The 21338-nt window shown below is 40.5% G+C and overlaps 1 protein-coding gene across 2 annotated transcripts in view; it reads right to left on the reverse strand.

Moving 5' to 3' along the window:
* Window positions 1–1800: 1800 nt before the first annotated feature.
* The window catches only part of SYT14 (synaptotagmin 14), a 183417-nt gene continuing 163879 nt past the window's right edge, over window positions 1801–21338 (reverse strand). The window contains exons 7-9 of one of the 2 annotated variants that reach the window (XM_038397631.2): window positions 12414–12603; window positions 8658–8714; window positions 1801–7480 (exon numbers count right to left, since the gene is read on the reverse strand). In XM_038397631.2, the coding sequence (XP_038253559.1) occupies window positions 7167–7480; window positions 8658–8714; window positions 12414–12603 (561 nt within the window). In that variant the 3' untranslated portion in view covers window positions 1801–7166. The remainder of the gene's footprint in view (window positions 7481–8657; window positions 8715–12413; window positions 12604–21338) is intronic. The other variant, XM_038397632.2, reaches the window with a different exon arrangement.

Consider the following 21338-nt stretch of genomic DNA (forward strand, 5'->3'; position numbering starts at 1 on the left):
GTTAACTGGATGCAGTGGGCCAGATTCATCTCCATGGACAGAAGAGGAAAGTGGAGGTACAAATTACAACCCCCCTGCACCCAGGAGCTACTCATCCTTGTTGGAGGGCAGGTGATAGTACTGCTGCCATTCTCCCTCCAACAGGTTTCTGCCATGGCTGGGCAGCTTTAGTTGATGGCTGGAGCTCCCTAGGAACTCACGGTCTGAGTTGCACTAACAGAAGCTAGCACTATTCATGGAGGGACTCAGACACAATATTTATATAGGGCCAAGTTATGCACTCAGTCACACCATTTTAAATAAGAAGTAACTTCATTGAAGGCCATATTTACAAGGCTGTAACCTAGATCTAAATTAAGTAGCTGAGCCTGAAGAGGTTCTACAGGGCCTATAGCAGGGAAGAATTCCAGCTCCTAGGGTACAGAGGGGTAGCAGTAAGGCTGTAAGGTTACAGTAATCCCCACCAGTCAAGAGGAGGCAACAGCCAGTGGTACACACCACAGCAAGTCCATGACCTCTACCCCTCCCTTAAATAGGGTGTGTTGGGACCCACAGAGCAAAGTGTGCTTTTTAAGTAGTGTAACCCCCACAAATCCTGCCCCCACTGCACATCAACACGGCATTGGTTTTCCTATGTCTGGGAACCAGGGACTAGACTTACTTCTGAGAGCAGAATTTGACCCATACAACAAAAGGCTGTTTAATGCTGTCAAACTTATTTTTAATTCTCATACTCTCTGCTGACATCATTTTATCAGGCATTCATTCACTGACAAGCAAATGCTTCCATGGATCTTCCCCACAAAAAATACCACCAAAAACAAAACAAAAAACATCTACCTACAGTATGTTACAAAACCTGGTAACAGATTTAAGAGATTACAAGATACAATACATTCCTGGGGCAGTTTACTTTAGCACTGTACTTTTCTGAATGCTACAGTTAAAACAATCAAAATAGGTGTGGGCCATTTTTATTAAATGTTAAGTTAATGCTAAAGTAAAAGAAAGAATCCAGAAGTTGGAACAAATAGAACCAAAGAGGGGAGAAAAAGATTATTTAAAACACTTAAATTTGAGATTCAAACTGTCTCCTGATAATTGGCTTTTACCTCCATTCATAATTGAAATCACATTTGGTTGTGTTGCAGGTACCATGGCATATCAGTACTCTAATCTGATGATCCTATTACTCTTTTGGGTTTGGGTCTATTCTCCCATTAACGTCTGTGAATTCCTCTCATTAACATTAATAGGAGTTAGGCATGCATTTCAATAGGCGAATAGAATCCTTAGAGTATATAAATGTCTAGCTCTTACTGAAAATTCAACATAAGGAGAGAGGATAGTCTGCTTTATTTACTCCTGGGGAATTCTGCGCCAAAAAATTAAAAATTCTGCACACAATATTTTAAAATTCTGCAAATTTTATTGGTCAAAATAACACTATATAATCACACCAGTTTCAATTATTTTGGTAATTTATTTCAAAATACCTGTCAGCAAATATGGCTGTCACAATACAGACACACAAAAAACTCCCCCAGGAATATAGAGTTAAAGAAACCTCTATGACAATTCCCAGTTCCTGCTTCTCTGCCCCCTTCCCTCCCCCAGAACCTAGTCAGGGAGCCAGACACACACCCCCTGCCCCCCAGAGTGCAGCCATGGCCCACCCAGCCCAGATATTCATATCCCCTTCCTCTCAGCTGCAGCCCTCCCCCCACCAGACGACTCACACACCCTCTCCCCCCAGACGCCAGCTGCGGGGCCTCCCCAGCCCAAATACTCACACCCCCTCTCTCCCAGAGACCAGCTGCTGGCTCCCTGCCCTCGACCCAGACACTCACAGACCCTACTCTCTTAAAGCCCAGGGATCCAGAGGGAGAAACAGCTTGATGCTGGGTCCTGGGCTTGCATGGAGTTTCCTGTGCACTGCCGTCTCCTTCCTTCAGGCTGTGCTGAGAACTGCAACCACTGGGAACACTCCAGGTCCCTCTCCCTCCCCTCCCACTGGCCTTGTCTTCTATTTGTGAGTAGGGCTCTGCTGGGTCCTGTGGCCCCTAGTGGCAGCCAACATTTCTGCAGCCCATTTCCGGGGGGGGGGGCAGGGAAAAAGAAATTCTGCATGCACAACATTAATTTCTGCAACATTCTGCATTGCACAGTGGCACAGAATTCCCCCAGGAATATTTACTGACATGCCATAATATTAGAGAACTGCTTTAGACAAGACAGCATTCCTACAGACAAATGTGATGGATAGGTAAAGAGTCTGATCCTGCTCTCAATTAAGTCAATAGGAGTTTTTATTGTATTAAAAGATAGAGTTTTTCCAAATTCCATCCTTTCATCTCTTTGTTGAAGCTCTCGTGACTTTGCATTTCACCAGCAGTAATCTACAAGGGTAGTATATATAAAAGAAAGGGAAATTCACAACAATAATCTAAAAGGTAGTCATAATGTAGGGGGATGACTGAATCATAGTAACTGAGATTATTTGGTTTTAGTTTGGGAGACAATTTTTAAAAACAATGTTTGTTGAGTACAGGTCATTTACCGACTCTAATGGTGCAAGGCACCCAAAATTGAGTCAATTGCCTTATTTTGCACTCCACTTCATGCCTTGTGATAAGAGGTGCTGAGTGCCCTCGCTGTCAAAAGCAAGCGGCTGAGGACAACAGAAGTTGAGGGTGACTGCCATCTCACAGGACCAGGCCCCTGAGTGAGGACAGAGAATGAACAGAGTAATACAGAAACACAAAGTGGGGGAGGTAGAAAAAAAAAGAAACCGCCCCAAGTGTCAGGCGGGAAAATAATAAAAACAGGCACTATTGTAGCCAATAGGAATGATTGCAATAGTTTATGGGTGAAAGTCTCTAGAGTGCTGAAAAACTGTATACTCCATTATAGCCTATGGGCTTATTCAGTTGATAAATAGAGCCTGTGACACCAGTAAAAGGGCATGCCTTAATTTCAAGTAATCACTGTATTTTTAACCTTCATTTTATTACTACGCTCTGAGGACTTTAATTATGTTTAGAAACTATGCTGTATTTGTCAAGTAGCTGAATGCATAGCTCTTGTATACCAGCAAATCCTCAGCTGCTGGTCAGCCAAGAAGCTAAACCCTACTTTAAGGCTGAATTGTGGCTTTGCCACAAGCCCAGCACAAGGGGCAGCATGTAGATGTGCTGCTGCAGGAGCAGACTGGGAACCAGACGGTGACTGCGCGTGCCATGTCCCCTCTTGCTCAGGGCAAAGTTATCTGTATCAGTCCTATACCTGGCACAGATTCACCCTCCCCAGAGCATGTTCTGGCTGGCAAATGGAGGAATGGAGCCTAGGCTCTGCCACTCCCCACCCACCTGCACAGGAGGCTGTCCTCCCTCTTGCACTGCTGTATTACTGGCCAGTGCAGGGGAGTAACAGGGCACCTGGTAACTTCATATTCCCTCGTATTGGCCTGTTAGGTCACAATCTGGCCCTTAATCTTTTATGCAAATTCAAGTATGGAGCCAATCATTCTCTTTCACTTTTGTAATCCTATTTGTAAGATTTTAATCCTTTCTTCAAATATGTAGGTATATATATTGCAGAAAAGATAGAAAACCCTTTTAAGTGTAGTTTCTCCAAGAAACCTTGCTGTTTTATGTCAACCCAAGGTGTAAAAAACCATTGTGGTGTTGTAACAAAAACCAGTATCAATTCAAGAATTGTAATCTCTGTGTAATCCTGATATACAGGAGAAAAAGAATTTAATCATTTGATAAATTCTTATAAGTGCTGACTGTACCTTTAAAACAGAAGTCTGAAGGGTAAACAACAACAGAAAAAGTCAAGAGAAAATAGAATCATGCACAATTTTGAGGCCAGCACAAAGGCCCTGTTCTGATTTCCTTCTACTTCATACCAGGGTTTTTGTTCTTTGGATTGTCTATTCCTTGGTTGAGGTTTGTTCTATTGAATGCATACAAAAGACTCTGTGCATCAGCCACTGGGGTAAGGTTTGCACAAAGCTTTATCTAAAGGCAGATTTAGAATATGGGAATGTAGATTCACATTAAGTAATTAACAAAACAAAAACCCCAGCAAAACCACAAGTCATAACACTGACCTGGGAATAAAGAACAACATAGCAGTTACCAGTGCTTCCACCAATTTATAAAAATTCCCATGTGAATTCCAGTGGAGGATGATGTGATTAGTTTTGAAAGACAAAAACATCTGACCACATTCTATTACTTGTATATGATGTCCATGTAAAATTAGAAATTCCTTTAAGCTCTTCATATACATTTATACTGCATGAGCCTAAATAAGTAAGACCTTTAATTTTGTGATACACTTGTTGAATATGGAGTCTATGAAAATCATATATGAAAATCTTGGAAAAAATCATGATCTAACAAAAAGAATCTGGTTAGATGTACTCAACATGCATCTAGACATGTTTTGTCTACATTAATATGTTAATGTCTTATATGTCAGAATTGTTAATATATGAAAATGTCATTCCTAAACAATATCACTTTTCAAAAGGAATTTGATTGCTCACATTGATTAGTGTAGTTTGGGTTCCTTTTCCAGGTTATAGACTCACCAAGTTTAAATTTGTAATATAGTCAGTGGTGACCTGAGATATTTTCCATGCTCTGCAATGGAATTATCTTGTTCAGTAGTTACTGTGAAATACTGTACACCACTTTATACAAACCTGTACAAGAGAGACAACCCTTGACAGACAATATTTGATCTTAGAAGATCTTAGAAGACTTCTTCAAAATATTCATAAATATAAGTGGTTTATGACCCTTGAGAGGTTACGTATGACATATTTCCTGGTAGTAACTCAGTAAATAAGTGTGTCTATTGTAAGTGAAACCAAAATGAGCTGGGGAACTTGAGGTGGTTTTTCTTATGTACATAAAATTAACCTATATTTTTATTTAAACATTTACGAGTTTGAAGTTGCACCTCACAAACTGAGCAACAAACAGAACTGGAAGGAACACTTTATACTGTATTGCTATTTACAATGTTTCTGGCTAATCAAAGTTCTTGGATGTTTGAATTACCAAAATGAAATTTATTGTGCCTTACATAAAAAACAACATGCAAGACAGGAAAGAAAATTCCTGTGGCAATGTTCTGAGAAATCCTTAAGCCAATAAAAACTGAAGGCCCAGTCTGCAAATACAACCATCCGTTTGTATTAGCAGCTTCAACTAGTGTGATATGAAAGGCACAAAATAACATTAGTTGAAAACTGTAACTGGAGATTTCTTAGGAAAGGGGTTATGAAATCATTTAAGCATTGTGAGTATCTGAGAGTCACATGATGCATCTTTAAGTTTATACACTTGCTATATGCAATCACACAGTACCTGACGGTCTTTGTATCCCAAAGGTTGAACTGTTCAGAGGTAACAAGAAAGAGTTTCTTTCTTTATCCAAATTCACTACAACATCAATAATTCTCACCAAAAATAATACAGCGATCGCACCCTCCTTCTCAGTGAATGCTGCACTGGGGAGTCTCACATTAGTAAGACTTAATTACTTTTAAGAAATAAACTTTGGTATGTTTGCTCAGATAAGTAGAGTAGCAATTAAGATGAAATGAAAATTATTGTAATAAATAAAAAAATTCATTTTGAGAATCCTGACTTTTTTTTTTTAAAAAACGTGTCATTATTTACTCAATAATCCACAATATTTAGTAATCTGAATTGGATCTAGCAGTCAGTGTGAATTAGTGAGACTCTACTGTACTTACGGTACTTAGGCCCAAACCTCAAGCTGTACACATACACCCCCACGCCTCTCTGACGTCAGTGGAAGTTGTGGGTACATATCCAAAGGCAAAATTTGTCCATTATGCTGCAGCTTTTTCTTTTTTTACCATGATGTTGCTATGAAGCCAACCGTGCCGGCCTTAAATACATGCAGAGCAAATGGACCCATACATTTGGGAGTTCAGTGTTCCATGCAAGCCTTGACAACTCATGGGTTAGCCCTATTTCTCTCTGCCACCTGGAAAATAGAGAGGAAATAACTCTCTTCTAGATCCCCTGTATTCATCCTCCAACAAGACTAGAAATTATGGTTCTTGAAACTCTGCAATTCATATGACCAGCCAAGGAAACAAACATATCTTTCTTTTCCCCAAAGTCATAGAATTGGTCCTTTGCCGTAGCAGTTTAACTACTACTGTTTCTTCTGTGATCTTTCAACATAATCTTCACAATATTGGCATTTTAAAGAAATGCATATCAATTGGGTTGATGAAAAGATTTTTTAGTCAACTTGCGCTCTATGAGCTTCCTACATTGGAATACATGAATACAGGAAGTGCTTTCAACAGAAAGTTGCATAGTTTTATGGTACAACCTGTCTAAACAGACTTGCAAGGGACCAGAACAGTGATCGGGTCTCTTTGGGTTAGGCAGCAGCACGGCAAATGGGGAAAAACCCAATTTATGCCACAATGTGGAGCTTGTTCCTATCACAGATTGAAGAAACATTTATTTTAGGTCAAAGTTCACCTTATTCCACTGAGTCCCAGAGTTTTTCAAACTAATTTCATATCAGAAATGAAAAGTTAATGCAACTAAGTTAATGCATAAAAAACAAAATCAATCTAAAACAACAATATATTCACTATTAAGCTTTCTTCCCAAGCAGTGGTGATTTTTTGTTGTTGTTTTGTTTTCTTGTTTCACAGTTTAATAATTTGTTTCTTGTATTAAAGGCCAATGTCCCTCAATTGGGATGTTGGCAGGTCAGAAACTAAAATATAAGAGCACTAAAAAAATCCAACACGATAGGAGGATTTTATAATAATTTGGGGATTTTTACATACAATATATTTGAATTGCTAAATAGAAAACAATCCCAAACCAAACAGTATTGAAAGCATCAAGGGGATGGAGTGATTGCTATCTCGTCTGTGTACAGAAAGGTTTAATCTGACACTAGTGAGGTGTCTGACAAATTAATTGAAGAAAATGTGTAAAATGTTCTGCTCCATCGCACACTGTGCATTCTTTAAGGTGGAATGTTGAATTTGTTACTTCCATAACAGATCTCTTAGTGGTGACTAAGGGACAGTCTTGTTAAACATGGTACTCCCTGGAACCACAACTGACCCTTGGTACTACCTATTAAGACTCTAGTAATGAGTGCCATCTACATATTTGTTGTCCTTTGGATTCCTTCATTTCAGTCCAGTGATTTAGTTCCTCTTCTCCTGAGCTGTTGAGACCTAGAGAAATCCAGCCTATCATCTCTTTTCGTTTCATGCTGCGTTTATTATACACAGACAGTATGAGTGTCACATCTGAAAGCTGAAATAGTGCCACTTGAAAAATGAAGGTTTCTTTGTATACTGGATTTGGCTGCCCTCGGCGGATGGACGTCTTGCACTTGGACATCTCCTGACCCATGGAATTCAGCAGTGTTAACTTAACATATGTATCTACAAAATAAACAACATTTTTGAATGTTAGCTGTGTGTTAGACTAGGACTTTTTGCTAACGAGATATATAACAACATACTGAGTAAGGATATGGTATATACCATGTTGACTGAACATAGCTCAGTTTGGACATACATAGTTATAATGTGAAGAAGATGATAAGTAAGCAAAAATATTTTTATTGCACTAATGACATAACTGGTATTTTCATTATGTTAATGAGTTTAGTTAATGGTATTTCTCATAATCCTTCTCTTCCCCACCACCCCCAATGTCTGTACACAAAGCAGATTGGTACAGCATTAACAATTAGCAAGCTTCAACTAGCCACAACACTGAAAAGCATATCACTGAGTTTTCAGAAAATAAGAACAAACAAGTGGAATGAAGACAACTAATGAAGAGGGAAAACGAATGTTGGTGTGCAGCAATGACATCAAAACAGCTAAGGATGAAATGCTTAAAAAAAAATCTCTGCATGGATGTGGTTTCTTACTTAAGACTTTTTGATTCTGTTTACATTTAAAGACCAAAATGTAGCCAAATGTATTAAATGGTGGATATTTACAAAACAGATTAAATCTCTTTTGTAGTTCCTAGTTTCATGCAAGATTACATTTAATGTGTTTTGGAGAGAAAATAAATAATCTTTGCACAATTTAACATGGTTCTTTAAGATGTGGCTTGCCTAGTGCTTTAGGAAGTACTTTCAAAATGCTGATGTAATGTTTAAAATATATACTGTAAAATGCATTTAACACATTTTAGTATTTGAGTGATAAGCCTTTTATTTTTAAAACTGTATTTTTTTTGTTTGTCATGACACCTGCATACTGTATAAAGCATTTGTATTTCATAAAGTTATTACTCATTTTAAGTATATAATTGTCTGAAAAAATCTGCTTTTTTATTCCTATCGTATATATGACAAGAAGATTATTAAAAGATTAGAGCTTGTGTAAAAAGCAGCTCATTGCATGTTTTCACTTTTTAGATACTCTGAAATACCATCATCCATAATCAGAGATACGTGCTACCACTACTTTTAACAGTGCCACAGATAATAAATGTACATTTTGGAAACTACATGGTGGACAGCCATGGACAGCTTTACCGCTGGCAAGTTTTCTTTTGCATGAAAAAGACAACATCCAATTAGTCTCTACAGGAACTCACCTCGGATTATATAAACCTGTCCACCTATCAAGTGTTTTAGACAACAGAACAGTCCGTCTGACAACAGGGGGTGGAAAGCAGTAAAAGAAATAATGTCCAGATGTCAATAGTTTGGTGAGAGAGGGTCAAAGGTTAAAGTTTAAGAGGAAACACTGTTCACTGGAGCGGAAGAACACAAAACTTTAGCAGTTCTGTTCAGATAGAGGATTGAACAACAGGATTGTTGGGTAAAATTTAATGAAATGAGAATTTTGTACATTCATTGTGTAATCTTTACCAAAAAAATTACACTGCTTAAATAATGGGAGATCTTAATATTAATAGTTATTGGATTTAAAGCACATTGAACATAGAAAGAATCATTCATGTGATCAGGTTATAAAAGACTAGGTTGATATCACTGTATCTTCTTTATCAAACCTTATGCTTTTTCATGCAAACTCCAGCATATTAAGTAAGACTACACACAGTAATTATGCTCAGTATATTACAAATAATAGAATGAAAGATTATTGACCTGAAAAGTTAATCCTATAAATGTATAATGATCTTGATCAGTCATTATATTTAAAGTTACTTTGCGACTGTTTGAAGCAGAGATGAAGTTGAATCACAAAGTGAAACTGATCTAAACTTCCGCAAAGTTCACAGATGCTCAGACCTGGGATTCAAATGTGGATCCATCTTTAGTTTAAAATTTAAACAACTCATTAATTAAAACTAATGCATATAATTACTATATGAAAGTTTATGCACTACTTTATAATATTAAATTATAATGGAATTTTAAAAATACATAAAAGTTCATCTGGATTAGTACACTCATCTTCATCACACTATAGTGACAATTATACTACAGATATTATATCAGAACAAATTCCAAACTCTGATTGTTAGTATAGGTCAGTCTGTAGCGTGATAAATTCACTACAACTCTTATAACAGTAATAGAGATGCAGGAACCCTTCCAGGTTTGGTTTGAAAGGACTTCACCAAATTTACATGAGTTCACAATTCCTCATCTACGAAAAGGGTCATGTCTGAACAAAACCTTACTTTTCACAATTGAATCTCATTGTGATCCATGGGTGAAACTGGGATTTTATGGGATCATGAGTGTTTTAGCACTCATATCAGAACTAGAAATTAGATTACATCTCAGCTTTATGGAAAAAACAGAACTTTGATCTCATGTTTGCACATATAGAATTAGGCCCTCATTATTATACTAATCAAAATATAAAATAATAAGGTAATTCCCAATAACTGGGAAATGAATGAAAGTAAAGTATTAGGGCACTGCCAGACTTGCCAGAAATAAACCCCCCCCCAAGATCTAATCTGCATAAAATTTGTACACTAATGTATTATAGGAAACTGTAGCTTATTCCCTCTCTCCAGCACTTTCAGGGGCAGCTACCTATTCATCTTTACCCTACCTTGATTCTCACATCTCCACCTTCATCCCCTCACTCAAACTTCCATTGTCCCTCTCCACACTCATCTCTCTTGCCAGGGAGATCCCCATCTCTCCATGCATCTTCTGCTCTTCTTCCTCATCTGGGGTCTTTGGGTCCTTCATGTTTCCCCATCTCTCTCTCTCTCTCTCTTTCTCCAGCCTTTCCTGTCTCTCTAATCCCCAATCTCTATTAGTTTTTGACTCCAAAGAGATGTCTCTGGAGCTGCTGCTTGGCAACACAAAGGCAGCTAAGATTATGTCATATCCTTCTCCATCCATGACCACCAAGCTCAGCTCCATCCCCGCAGAAAGATATTCAGAGAGGGAGATGGAGGAGAAGGCTGAGACAAAGGTAATGAATGGGATAAGTAAAGAGCCAGGGAAGAGAGAGGAGAGAGTCTCAAGCCTTAGTGTCCCATTTATGACTCAGCTGCTAAAGAAGAGAACAATCCCAGAGATGGACAGGATATGAAAACAGCTTTTTTTAACGTTGTCAGCCTGCCAGATAAACCTGCAAAATGGTAGGAAAATTGCGGATTGGGGACAGTGTTCCCTCCAATTTTCCCCACCCATGTGTGGAATGAATTTTGTTATGTGCACCAATATGGAGGTGATGGCGTGACACATCACTTCCATATTGGTGCACATAACAAAATTCATGTGACAGGGTGGACCGAGGGATTCAGAGTGTGGGAGGGGGCTCAGGGGTGGGGTAGAAGGTTGGGGTGAAGGGGATAAGCGCTCTGGCTGGGGGTTGTGGGCTCTGGGGTGGGGCCAGGGATGAGGGGCTCAGGGCTGGGGCAGAGGGTTGGAATGTGGGGGGGATCAGAGCTCCAGCTGGGGGTGCAGGCTTTGCAGTGGGACTGGGGATGAGGGGTTTGGGGTGCAGTGGGGCTCCCCGGGGCAACGATGGGGAGAGAGGACTCCCCCCCAGCTCGCTCTCTCTGCAGCAGCACGTGGGCTGGACGGGAGATGCCTCTTCCCCAGCTGCTGCAGATCTGGGGCTGGGCCGGGCCAGGCTGGGGGAGGGGCGTCTGTCCCCCGACGCAGCAGGTCTGGGGCTGGGCTGGGCTGGGTTGGGTTGGGGTGCCTCTCCACTGTCCCCAGCAGGTTCGGAACTGGGCTGGGTCAGGGCCGGGGCATGTCCATGGCATCTCTCCCCGCTGCAGCCCTGAGAGCCTGCACAGTGCTTAACAGGCAGCTTTGTGGCCGCGCAGCTTAGAGGGAACTTAGATTGGGGAATAATGTGGCCAAGGTTGGAGCATCCAGACATATCTTGTTATAACCTGCTTGAGTCAGACAGACACCTACTGAATTTTGCGAAGTCAGATCAGAGAATTAGAATGGAATCACATAAGAACCAAATAAAAAATGGATTCTGATTAGCTGGGGTTATTCTCCACATCACATAAGAAGGAGCAATCAGTCAGGGATGGAGGTAGGGTTGCCAACGCTTCGGGATTGTCCTGGAGTCTCCAGGAATTTAAGATTAATCTGTAATTAAAGATTATGTCATGTGAGGAAGCCTCCAGGAATACATCCAACCAAAATTTGGAACACTAGACAGAGGAAAAATACCATCTGACTTATTCCATGTGTCTTATTTCAGGAAATTATGCTCAAACTCAAAATACAAACTTAGAAAGTTTGGAGATATTTTTAGATACAGGTTCATCTCAAACCAAGGTTGATTTTGAGTCAATTTTGCAGACTAAGTTAAAATAAAAAAGTTTTCCCAGCTCCATCCAATGATGAATTTTCCAAGTTAAGTGGTGATCTGTACTGCATCACATGACAAAGGCTAGAATTTGTCTTAGATTGTCTCCTCTGAGATTTCAAACGTTAAATATAAACTTTTCCAAATATATCACATACATACACAAGCCCATACACAATTAAAGACTGTAGCATCCGTTCCCTAGTAACAGCAACAGCTTCACCATATTTACACTAGTGTTAGTTGGCATATACTTTTTCTTTAAAAATGGTAACTTTTTATTCCTGGCCTGTGATGTGAGGCATTAATAGTTTAGTGATTAATCATTATAATAAAGGTAATTTACTAGTCAGTAATCATGAAAAATTAAAACAATCTTGTCAACTTATAACTAATATTTTGAATTTTAGATTTTTGCTATTTCCCAACTGACTAGAAATAAAAACATGAAACAGATTAGTTGATGATTGCTCTATTTCATTTTGACTGGGTAAGACTAAATGATAGGATTGAAGTTCCCACCACTAAGAGCCCCACAAGTATTAGGATGATTAAAAAAAAAAAAGAGATTATCACTCACTGGGTGGTCTGTTTGCTGCCAAGTTTTTGAAGTGGCTGCCTTTTATCACTTCTGCTGATAGTCTTCCGGTTGTGGCATTATAAAGTAGGCCGATGAGGATTTCTGGAGCTGAGCCATGTACTAGGGACTGACAAGAGGAGGTACTTTCACTGCAGGACATTTCTAACATGCTTATTTGAGAGTCACAGCCCTGTAAACAGAAATGAAATATTTCAAAGTGTTTTACAGAATGAAGCTAGTGGAGATCAATTTTTAGTGTAGCACTTAGGGAATTAGGCAAGCAACTTTAACAATAACAGGAGTTGCATGCCTAAAACCCTTATGCACCAGATGAAAAATGTAGTCCTTTAGTGTATTTGTGTTTAGATATACACCTGAGGTAACAAAGAATAAAGCAATCTGGAGACAAAGTTATTATTAATATTGTGTTTTCATTATTAAATAGTCAGGAAGAATAAAAGGACCAAGTCAAACACAGCATTTAGGGTCTTTACTTACTTGAATTGATAAGGTGAGACATACAGTGTAGTTTGCTGGCATCTTAGAGCCTACTAAACTTAGGATATTTGCTGTTTTTCCATAGATAGAAATCACCATTTGAACTTGGAACATAATAAAATACAGGGAATTTTTATTTCTCCTTTGTAAAGGTTATTCGCCAGATTGAAAACTCATGAGCATACAGTTAAAGATACAAGAAGAAACATAAACACAAACACACATTGCCAAGAACCAGTTTGTTTAGTAGGGCAGATTAATTGAGCCAGGCATATGGAATGTAACAGGTCTCTGTGCCCTGAGTGGCAGGGAGGGAAAGTCACGTCAAGGGTGGGCAGGCAGTGATCTAGTGTCTTCACCTGGTTCCAGCTGGGAGGAAGCTTTAATTTCCACCATGGGAAATCCACTAAGAGGATGCACATCTCCCAGCCATATGACTGTGTTGCCTCCTGATCCAGGCTGCCCACACCCACCTTGGTCCCTTTCAGCCCCTCCTTCCAGCAAAGGAAAGGTTACAGCTACTTTACACTACCACATTTATTGCCCCAGTGGACTTCCTATTCTGGGGACTATATGCATATAGACAGGTTTCAGAGTAGAAACCGTGTTAGTCTGTATTCGCAAAAAGAAAAGGAATACTTGTGGCACCTTAGAGACTAACAAATTTATTTGAGCATAAGCTTTTGTGAGCTACAGCTCACTTCATTGAATGCATCCGACGAAGCGAGCTGTAGCTCACAAAAACTTATGCTCAAATAAATTTGTTAGTCTCTAAGATGCCACAAGTACTTCTTTTCTTTATATGCATATAGTAACTCTAGTGCAAACAAGGCTCTGGGTTATATTTGGCCCAACCGCTATTTGCTTGGAAGCCGTGGAAAGAATTTAAAATGCCCAATTTATTCCTTTAAATTCCTCCCTCAAAGATCCTAAGGGTCTGTCTACACTGAAGCTGGAAGTGAGCCTTCCAGCCTGGATAGACTGACTTGCACTAGCAGGACTCAAGCTAGCACAATAAAAATAGCAGTATGGACACTGCCACTTGGGTGGAGATTTGGGCTAGCCACCTAAGATCATGCCCATGGCCACACACCTTTGGGTCTGAGCTCAGGTAGCTAGCCCAAGTCTCCATCAGAGCCATAATATCTACACTGCTATTTACAGGGTGCTAACTTGAGCCCTACTAGCACAAATCTGTCCACCCAGGCTGGGAGGCCTGTAAGTTGTACCCACCTTTTCTTCAGTCAAAGAGAATTTGGGGTGGCTCCTTTCAGACTCAACATTATTTAAAGGAGTTGCTGGGGGATGGATGGAAGGAGGGGGATTGGATCCATTGTTCTTTAAGGTGGTTGCTTCTCCAGTGTTCAACACATCCATACCCTTTCTAGAAATTGGTGGTGAGGGACAGTGAGATCAGGCCTGGGACCATCCTGGGCCTAGGTCAATCTTAAAAGCAAATGAAAATTTTACATTACTCATAAAGCATGAATGAAATACAGAAGTCCAAATTATAGCACAGGTATTACTTTAGTCTATGAGATTGCATTTGAAATGGAACCCTTGTCCTAATTCTCGTCAACAGAAACAATACATCCAAATAAATGTAAGCATGATACAAGCTTCCCAAAGCTTATTCCAAGAATTCCAGACCTTATATGTGAATGCATAATGGTGTTACCAAATACATTCCTGCTGGAGAAGGTCCTAACCCAAATCCTCAGATCCCAGTCCTCTGGACCATCCCAATTTGCATTTTCAGCCTTTGATAATTCCTCCCAATGCTCATTATTTAGGACTGAAAATGAGCTATGAAGTATTTTTTAATTTCATTTACTCTGCTTCTTTGGTATACAGCAAATAAAACCCCCACATTCCTCAACCTAAACTATGAAGTACAAAGTGGAATGCTGAAAAGGAACATGACTCAGCTCCAGCAAGCACTGTGTACACTGTGTATTCCAAAAGTGCTGGCTATCACAAAATGGATAAAATCAAGGTTTGGCAAGTCTGTTTTCATAATGTGTTTTCACAACTGCAGGTATGGCATACAAGAACATTTTTTCACAGCTGTTAGAACTATATATATTCTCTCTGTTGAGCTTATTCAGTTTGTCTACTTAAGCTGGAATTACACCCTATGATTGCATAATAAATATACCCAGGATCGGTCAGTATAATAGGCAATAGTGTGAGCCTATCAGCAGCCTAACTGTTGTCAAATTTTGTAGGCATCAGGGCAATGGAGAGTTTTAAGGAGGGATCTGAAGGAGGATAATGAGGTAGCTGTGCGAATATTTTTCAGAGCCCCTTTCAAATGGTGGGATGTCAGTGGTAAAAATGATGGGGTAGGAAAATGTTTTTGCAGCAGCATTCTTAAAGGATATGAGTGGGGCAAGGCTGCATTTGTCAGAGCCAGAGACAAGGATGTTGCAGTAATTGAGATGGCAGACAATGAGAGCCTGGATGACAGTTTAGCTGTGTGGATGGATAGATATGACCATATCTTAGAGATATTACTCAGAAAAAATCTGCAAGATTTAGACATAGCCTAGATATGAGTACCTAGAGAGAGGTCCAAGTCGAAGATTACTGAGTGACAGGCAGAATGGTGTTGTTGTTGACAGTGATTGAGAAAGAGTGGGGAGAGGACTTGGGGGGCCGGAGATAAAGAGCTCTGTTTAGCCATGTTGAGCTTGGGCACACAGCTAGACATTCATGAGGAGATGTCAGAGAGACCGGTCAAGATTTTAGTTTGGACAGGAGGAGACAGGTCTGGGAGTAATGAGGTAGATCTGTGAGTCATCAGAACAGAGACGGTAGGTGAATGTGTGTTTGCAGATGAGATTACCAGAGATAAGATATAGATGGAGAAGAGAAGGGGACCAAGGACAGAGCCCGAAAAAACACCCTCAGGAAGTTGGAGGGTGATGAAGAGGATCCTCCGATGAACACACTCAAAGAGCAATTAGAGAGATAGAAGGAGAATCAGGAGAGGACAGAGACATGGAAACAAAGGAGAACAAAATGTCAAGAAGGTGGCCATAGTCATTAGTATGAAAGGCAGCTGACAGGTTGAGGAAGACAAGGCTGGAGTACTAGTTCTGAGATTTGGCTAGAAAGAGGTCATTAGAGACTTTACCAAGAGCCATTTCAGTGGAGTGCAAGAAGCGAAAATGAATGGTAGGGGATCTAGGATAGAACTGGAGGAGAGGGACTCCAGACAGTGATTGCAGACAATGCATTCAATGAGATTAGAGATGAAAAGGAGAGGGGGCAGTAGCTGGAGGTAAGTGAGGTCAAGGATGACTTTGTTTTAAGAAGGGAAAGATTAAAGAATGTTTATGTTGTGAGGGAAAAGAGCCAGAGGAGAGTGAGAGATTAAAGAGAAGAGTAATGTAGGGTATGAGAGTGGGAGCAAAGGAGATCATGAGATGAGATGGGATCGGATGGGCTCACTGAGGCAAGTGGAAGTGTTAGAAGAGGTGGAGAGCAGATGAAAAACCACTGCATCTGTTACTGTGGAGGAGGAAGAGAGTTGTAGGAGGGAAAGCGAAGGGAAACCAAGGGGAGGGAGAATCATGTCATAGGTTGGCAGTTTTCTCTTTGAAGAAATTAATTAGATTCTGTGCAGAGAGAGACATGGAGACATGAGGAGGGGAGGTTTGAGGAGTGAATCAAAGATAGCAAAAAGTATCTGGGATTGTGAGTAAGGGATTAAATTATGTTGGAGAAGTAGGGCTGCTTATCTAGCAAGATGGCAGAACTGATAAAGAGAACAAATCTGTAGTGGAGGAAATCAGCCTGGTCACAGGATTTCCATAGAAACACTCTGCAGTGTGAGAGCAGAAGTGAAGGAAGCGGATGTTGGGGGTGAGCCAAGGCAGGATGGACCTTGTGATGGGAGAGAGAGGCCAAAGAGTCAAAGGTGGAGGAGAGTGGAGCATGGAGACAATCAACAACCACATCAGTAGAAGCAAGGGAACAGAGGACAGGGAGGAGAGAGCTGAGAGCAGATGAAAAATCATCAAAGTTGATGGACTGGAAACCATGGAAAGGTTGACAGGACAAGGGGAGGGGCTGATGGGTTATGTTGAAAGGGACCAGGTGATGCTCACAGAGGGAAAACTCAGCAACAGAGATCAGTGAGAGAGAGAGCAGTACTTGGTGAAGACTTTCTACACATAGGTAGCAGCACGGAAAATGTCACAGACTAAGGATTGGAAGCGTTTTCATATATGGCAACGGCAACTGTCCATCACAGTAACCATTATGGGGAGGTCCCACAAAACACTATAGCAAAAGCTATGTGAACTCAAGGATAGTCTATATTAGCAGGATTTCTTCTCTACAGTATTTTCCCCCAGTGTATGCTGCCCTATTTGAGTGTTGATGTGGAGATCTACATTGAAACAGATCCATTTATTGCCTTTCAAGTGAAGCTCTTCTTGGTAGCAATGGCTACTGCTATTTACTCTGACTTAGTCCTTAGTCTATACATTGCATGAAGATTTAAAAATGTAATAGTATCACTGGGCTCCTTTCCAAGTCCTATCTTGTTTTTACTCTGTGCACATGGTAGAAAATCCAAAAAGAGGTCACCAGCCTTTTCAAGAAAGAATGCGGAAAGAAATGATATTGTATTACTGGCCTTCGGATGGTACTGATATTTTGATAAATAAAAGCACAATGATCAAGTGCCAACTTTTAAAATATTAATTATGAAATTGTTAACCAATACAACATGAATATAAAGACAGACACAATAAAGCTTTAATCTTATGACAATAATGGAGTGCTATTTCTGCTTTTCGTTGCCATATAAACCTGCCTTGAACCTATCTATAAATCAGCATGGAGACCATTTCATTGCAGCAGTTTCATTGTGCGCAAGATAAAATAAATGAATAATAATACCTAGTGCTTTTTATCCACAGATCTCAAAGCACTTTACAAAAGAGGGCAGTATCCTCATTCCCATTTTGGGGATAACGGAGTCACTGTGAAATAAAGTGGTATGCCCAAGGTCATCCAGCAGGCTGGTAGCAGAGCTGAGAATAGAACCCAGCTCACCTGAGTCTCTGTCTAATGCTCTATCCTTAAAACCTGTCAAAACAAGTTTATCTACACTGACCTATTCAGAAAGGTGTTTGTTTGCATAAGATAATTATATTTTTCCTAGTTTAACTGTGACAACAAATATATTTTTAGTACACTAAATACAAAATAAAAATACTAAGTGGTAAAACCTTTTCCAAGCATTTGGTCAGAACGGCAATGTCTTTACATTAAAATGCCCAGATTTCTAGCTCTCTGGCTTTATACATCAGAGCTATCATCCCCTGTTGATCTTTAAAACTTTTCTGCATTCACCACAGGGCTGGTACTTTACTGGAAGGTCTCTCAGAATTGATTTGATCATCATCATTAGAATGGGTGAATTTACATCCGATTACAAGATTAAAATGTACTGTGTATGTACACATTTGAGATTAAGACACTATCTCTGTTAACTTCTTTGTGTGTACCAAATAGAAAACAAGATTGAACCTTTTAAAAAGAATCCCTAAAGGAGTATATCAGGTATAGGAATATTTCTATTAAACACATTATAACTGGTTCCTACTGCACATCAAACAATAAACCAAAAGAAATACAAGATTTTTTTTCCTCATATAGAGGAAAATACGTATAGTGCTCAGTGCTGGCATGTTGAACTGCTGAGGAATGTTTTCTTACTGTCTTAACCTTAGCTCTGTGGCACATGAGAAGTGACTCCCTGTTCCTGGGGGTTCAGACATGGTTTTTTCCCCATCAGCAAACAGAGCTAAATGGATCAAATTAAACAGCAGACACTGATCCCTAGAAAGCATTGAAAAAACCTGGTATTTGAAAGGGTATTTCTTATGTATAACTTGTGATATCCCAGGTCTCAAACTCAGGCCTGGGAGTCGCCAGGCAGGCACCACATCCTGGCCTCCACCCAACGTGTTCTAAAACCTGGTGGGCCAAAAAGCTGGTAGGTCTATAGCCTCAGCCAAGGCATCACCCAAAAAAGCCCCAATTGGAGGATTGCCCTGCTCCAACCATGCTATTTAAGCCAGAAGTCAGCACTGGAAGTTTGTCCAAGCAACAAGCTGAGTTCCTATTGTGGCTGCATTGGCCCCTGCTTGTGCTGCCTCTTGCATCTAACTCTCTTCCTGCTTCCTCCTCTACTTCTGGCTCCTACCTCACCCTTACCTTCACTCCTGTTCCCACTATGCTCCTGTTCCGTGCTTGATTCTTGCCTCTCCTCCAGTTCCTGATCTTACACCTCGTCTCCAATCATCAGTTACTAGTCCTGGCTCTGACCCTGGCACCAACTTCTGACCCTGACTCTGGCTTGACCCTGAGCTCTGGCATTTGGTATCTGACTTCGACTCTGTGACCCTCAGCTTTGATTCCTAGTTCCGATTCTGGCTTGCCTCCTGGCTCTGGTAATTGGCAGACTCTGGTGCTGACCCTGGGCTTCGTTCCCTAACCTGGACACCTGCTAAGCTCACTAGACCTGACTCCTGTTCTGACTACTAGGCCAGACTGCCTACATCCCAGTCCACAGCATAACTTCTCCATCAGTCTTTCTTCATTTTTTATTATTAATCACAATTTCATGGAAATAGCATGTTTCTTTCTTATATGTTCATCTCTGCCTGTGACGTATTCTGAACTTGTAGTCATAGAGATAAATTCTGCTCTCAATTCAATTGAGGTCACACCATAGGTGCAAGTACTGGGGAAGGGATATTCTCCTTCCCAATGTTTTAGGTAGGTCATTTGTCCCAACTCTTACCAGGGCTCATTTGTCATATAAAATACTAATCCTGGTCTGCATGAGTGAAAGAGGTCCTGAAGTCTACTGGCTGCCCAATATTCTAAAGAAAGAAATCTCTTTTGCTTTGCTAAACCTGAAGTAGGCTGTGTGGGGAAGAAGCTTTGAAGAAGGCTGTGTTTGGGGGGAATATTACATGGGTTCTACTTCCCCATATTGTTGTTTTGTTTTTTTCTTGGCTTTGTTAATGTTGAATATTTCACAGAATCATAGAAATGTAGGGCTGGAAAGGACCTCCATAGCTCATCTCGTCTAGCCCCCTACCCAAGGAAGGACCAAGTAAACCTAGACCATTCCTGATAGGCATTTGTCTAACCTGTTCTTAAAAAACTCCAATGATGGGGATTCCACAACCTCCCTTGGAAGCCTATTCCAGAGATTAATTGGTTAAAGTTTTTCCTAATACCTAACCTAAATCTCCTTTGCTGCAGCTTCAGCCCATTACTTCTTGTCCTACTTTCAATGGACGTGGAGAACAATTGGTCACAGTCTTTCTTTATAACTGCCCTTAGCATATCTAGAGACTTATCAGGTCCCCCTGCGGTCTTCTTTTCTCAGAATAAATACGCCTGGTTTTGTAACCTTCCTCATATGTCAAGTTTTCTAAACCTTTTATCTTTTTTTGCTCTCCTTTGGACTCGCTCCAATTTATCCAGTCTTTCCTAATGTGGCATCCAGAACTAGACACAGTACTCCAGCTGAGGCCTCACCAATGCCTAGTAGAGCAAGACAATTACTCCCCATGTCTGACATATGACATTTCCGTCAATACGCCTGTGAAGAATAATAGCTTTTTTTGCAACTGCATCACATTGTTGTCTCATATTCACTATAACCCCCAGACCCTTTTCTGCAGTACTACTGCCTGGCCGGTTATTATCCATTTTGTAGTTGTGCATTTGATTTTTTTTCTTCCTAATTGTAGTACTTTCCACTTTTTTTTTCCTGAATTTCATCTTGTTGATTTCAGACCAATTATCCATTGTGTCAAGGTCATTTTGAATTCTAATCCTGTCCTCCAAAGAGGTAGCGATCTCTCCCAGCTTGGTGTCATCTGCAAATTTTATAAGCATACTCTCCACCCCATTATCTAAATCATTAATAAAACTATTGAATAGTACTGGACCTAGAGCACATCCCTGTGGAATCCTGTTAGATACATCCTCCCAGTGTGACAGCGAACCATTGATAATTACTCTTTTTCAACTAGTTGTGCACCCACCGACAGTAATTTCACCTAGATTAGTGATTCTCAAAGCCGGTCCACCGCTTGTTCAGGGAAAGCCCCTGGCGGGCCGGGCTGGTTTGTTTACCTGCCACGTCCGCAGGTTCGGCCAATTGTGGCTCCCACTAGCCACGATTCACCGCTACAGGCCAATGGGGGCTGCGGGAAGCGGCGCGGGCCGAGGGATGTGGCAGGTAAACAAACCGGCCCGGCCTGCCAGGGGCTTTCCTGAACAAGCGGCGGACCAGCTTTGAAAACCACTGACCTAGACCACATTTCCCTAGTTTGCTTATGAGAATGTCAAGTGAGACTGTATCAAAATCCTTACTAAAAATCA

The sequence above is a fragment of the Dermochelys coriacea genome, chromosome 3 (assembly GCF_009764565.3).
Source record: "Dermochelys coriacea isolate rDerCor1 chromosome 3, rDerCor1.pri.v4, whole genome shotgun sequence".
Taxonomy (NCBI): Eukaryota; Metazoa; Chordata; order Testudines; family Dermochelyidae; genus Dermochelys; species Dermochelys coriacea.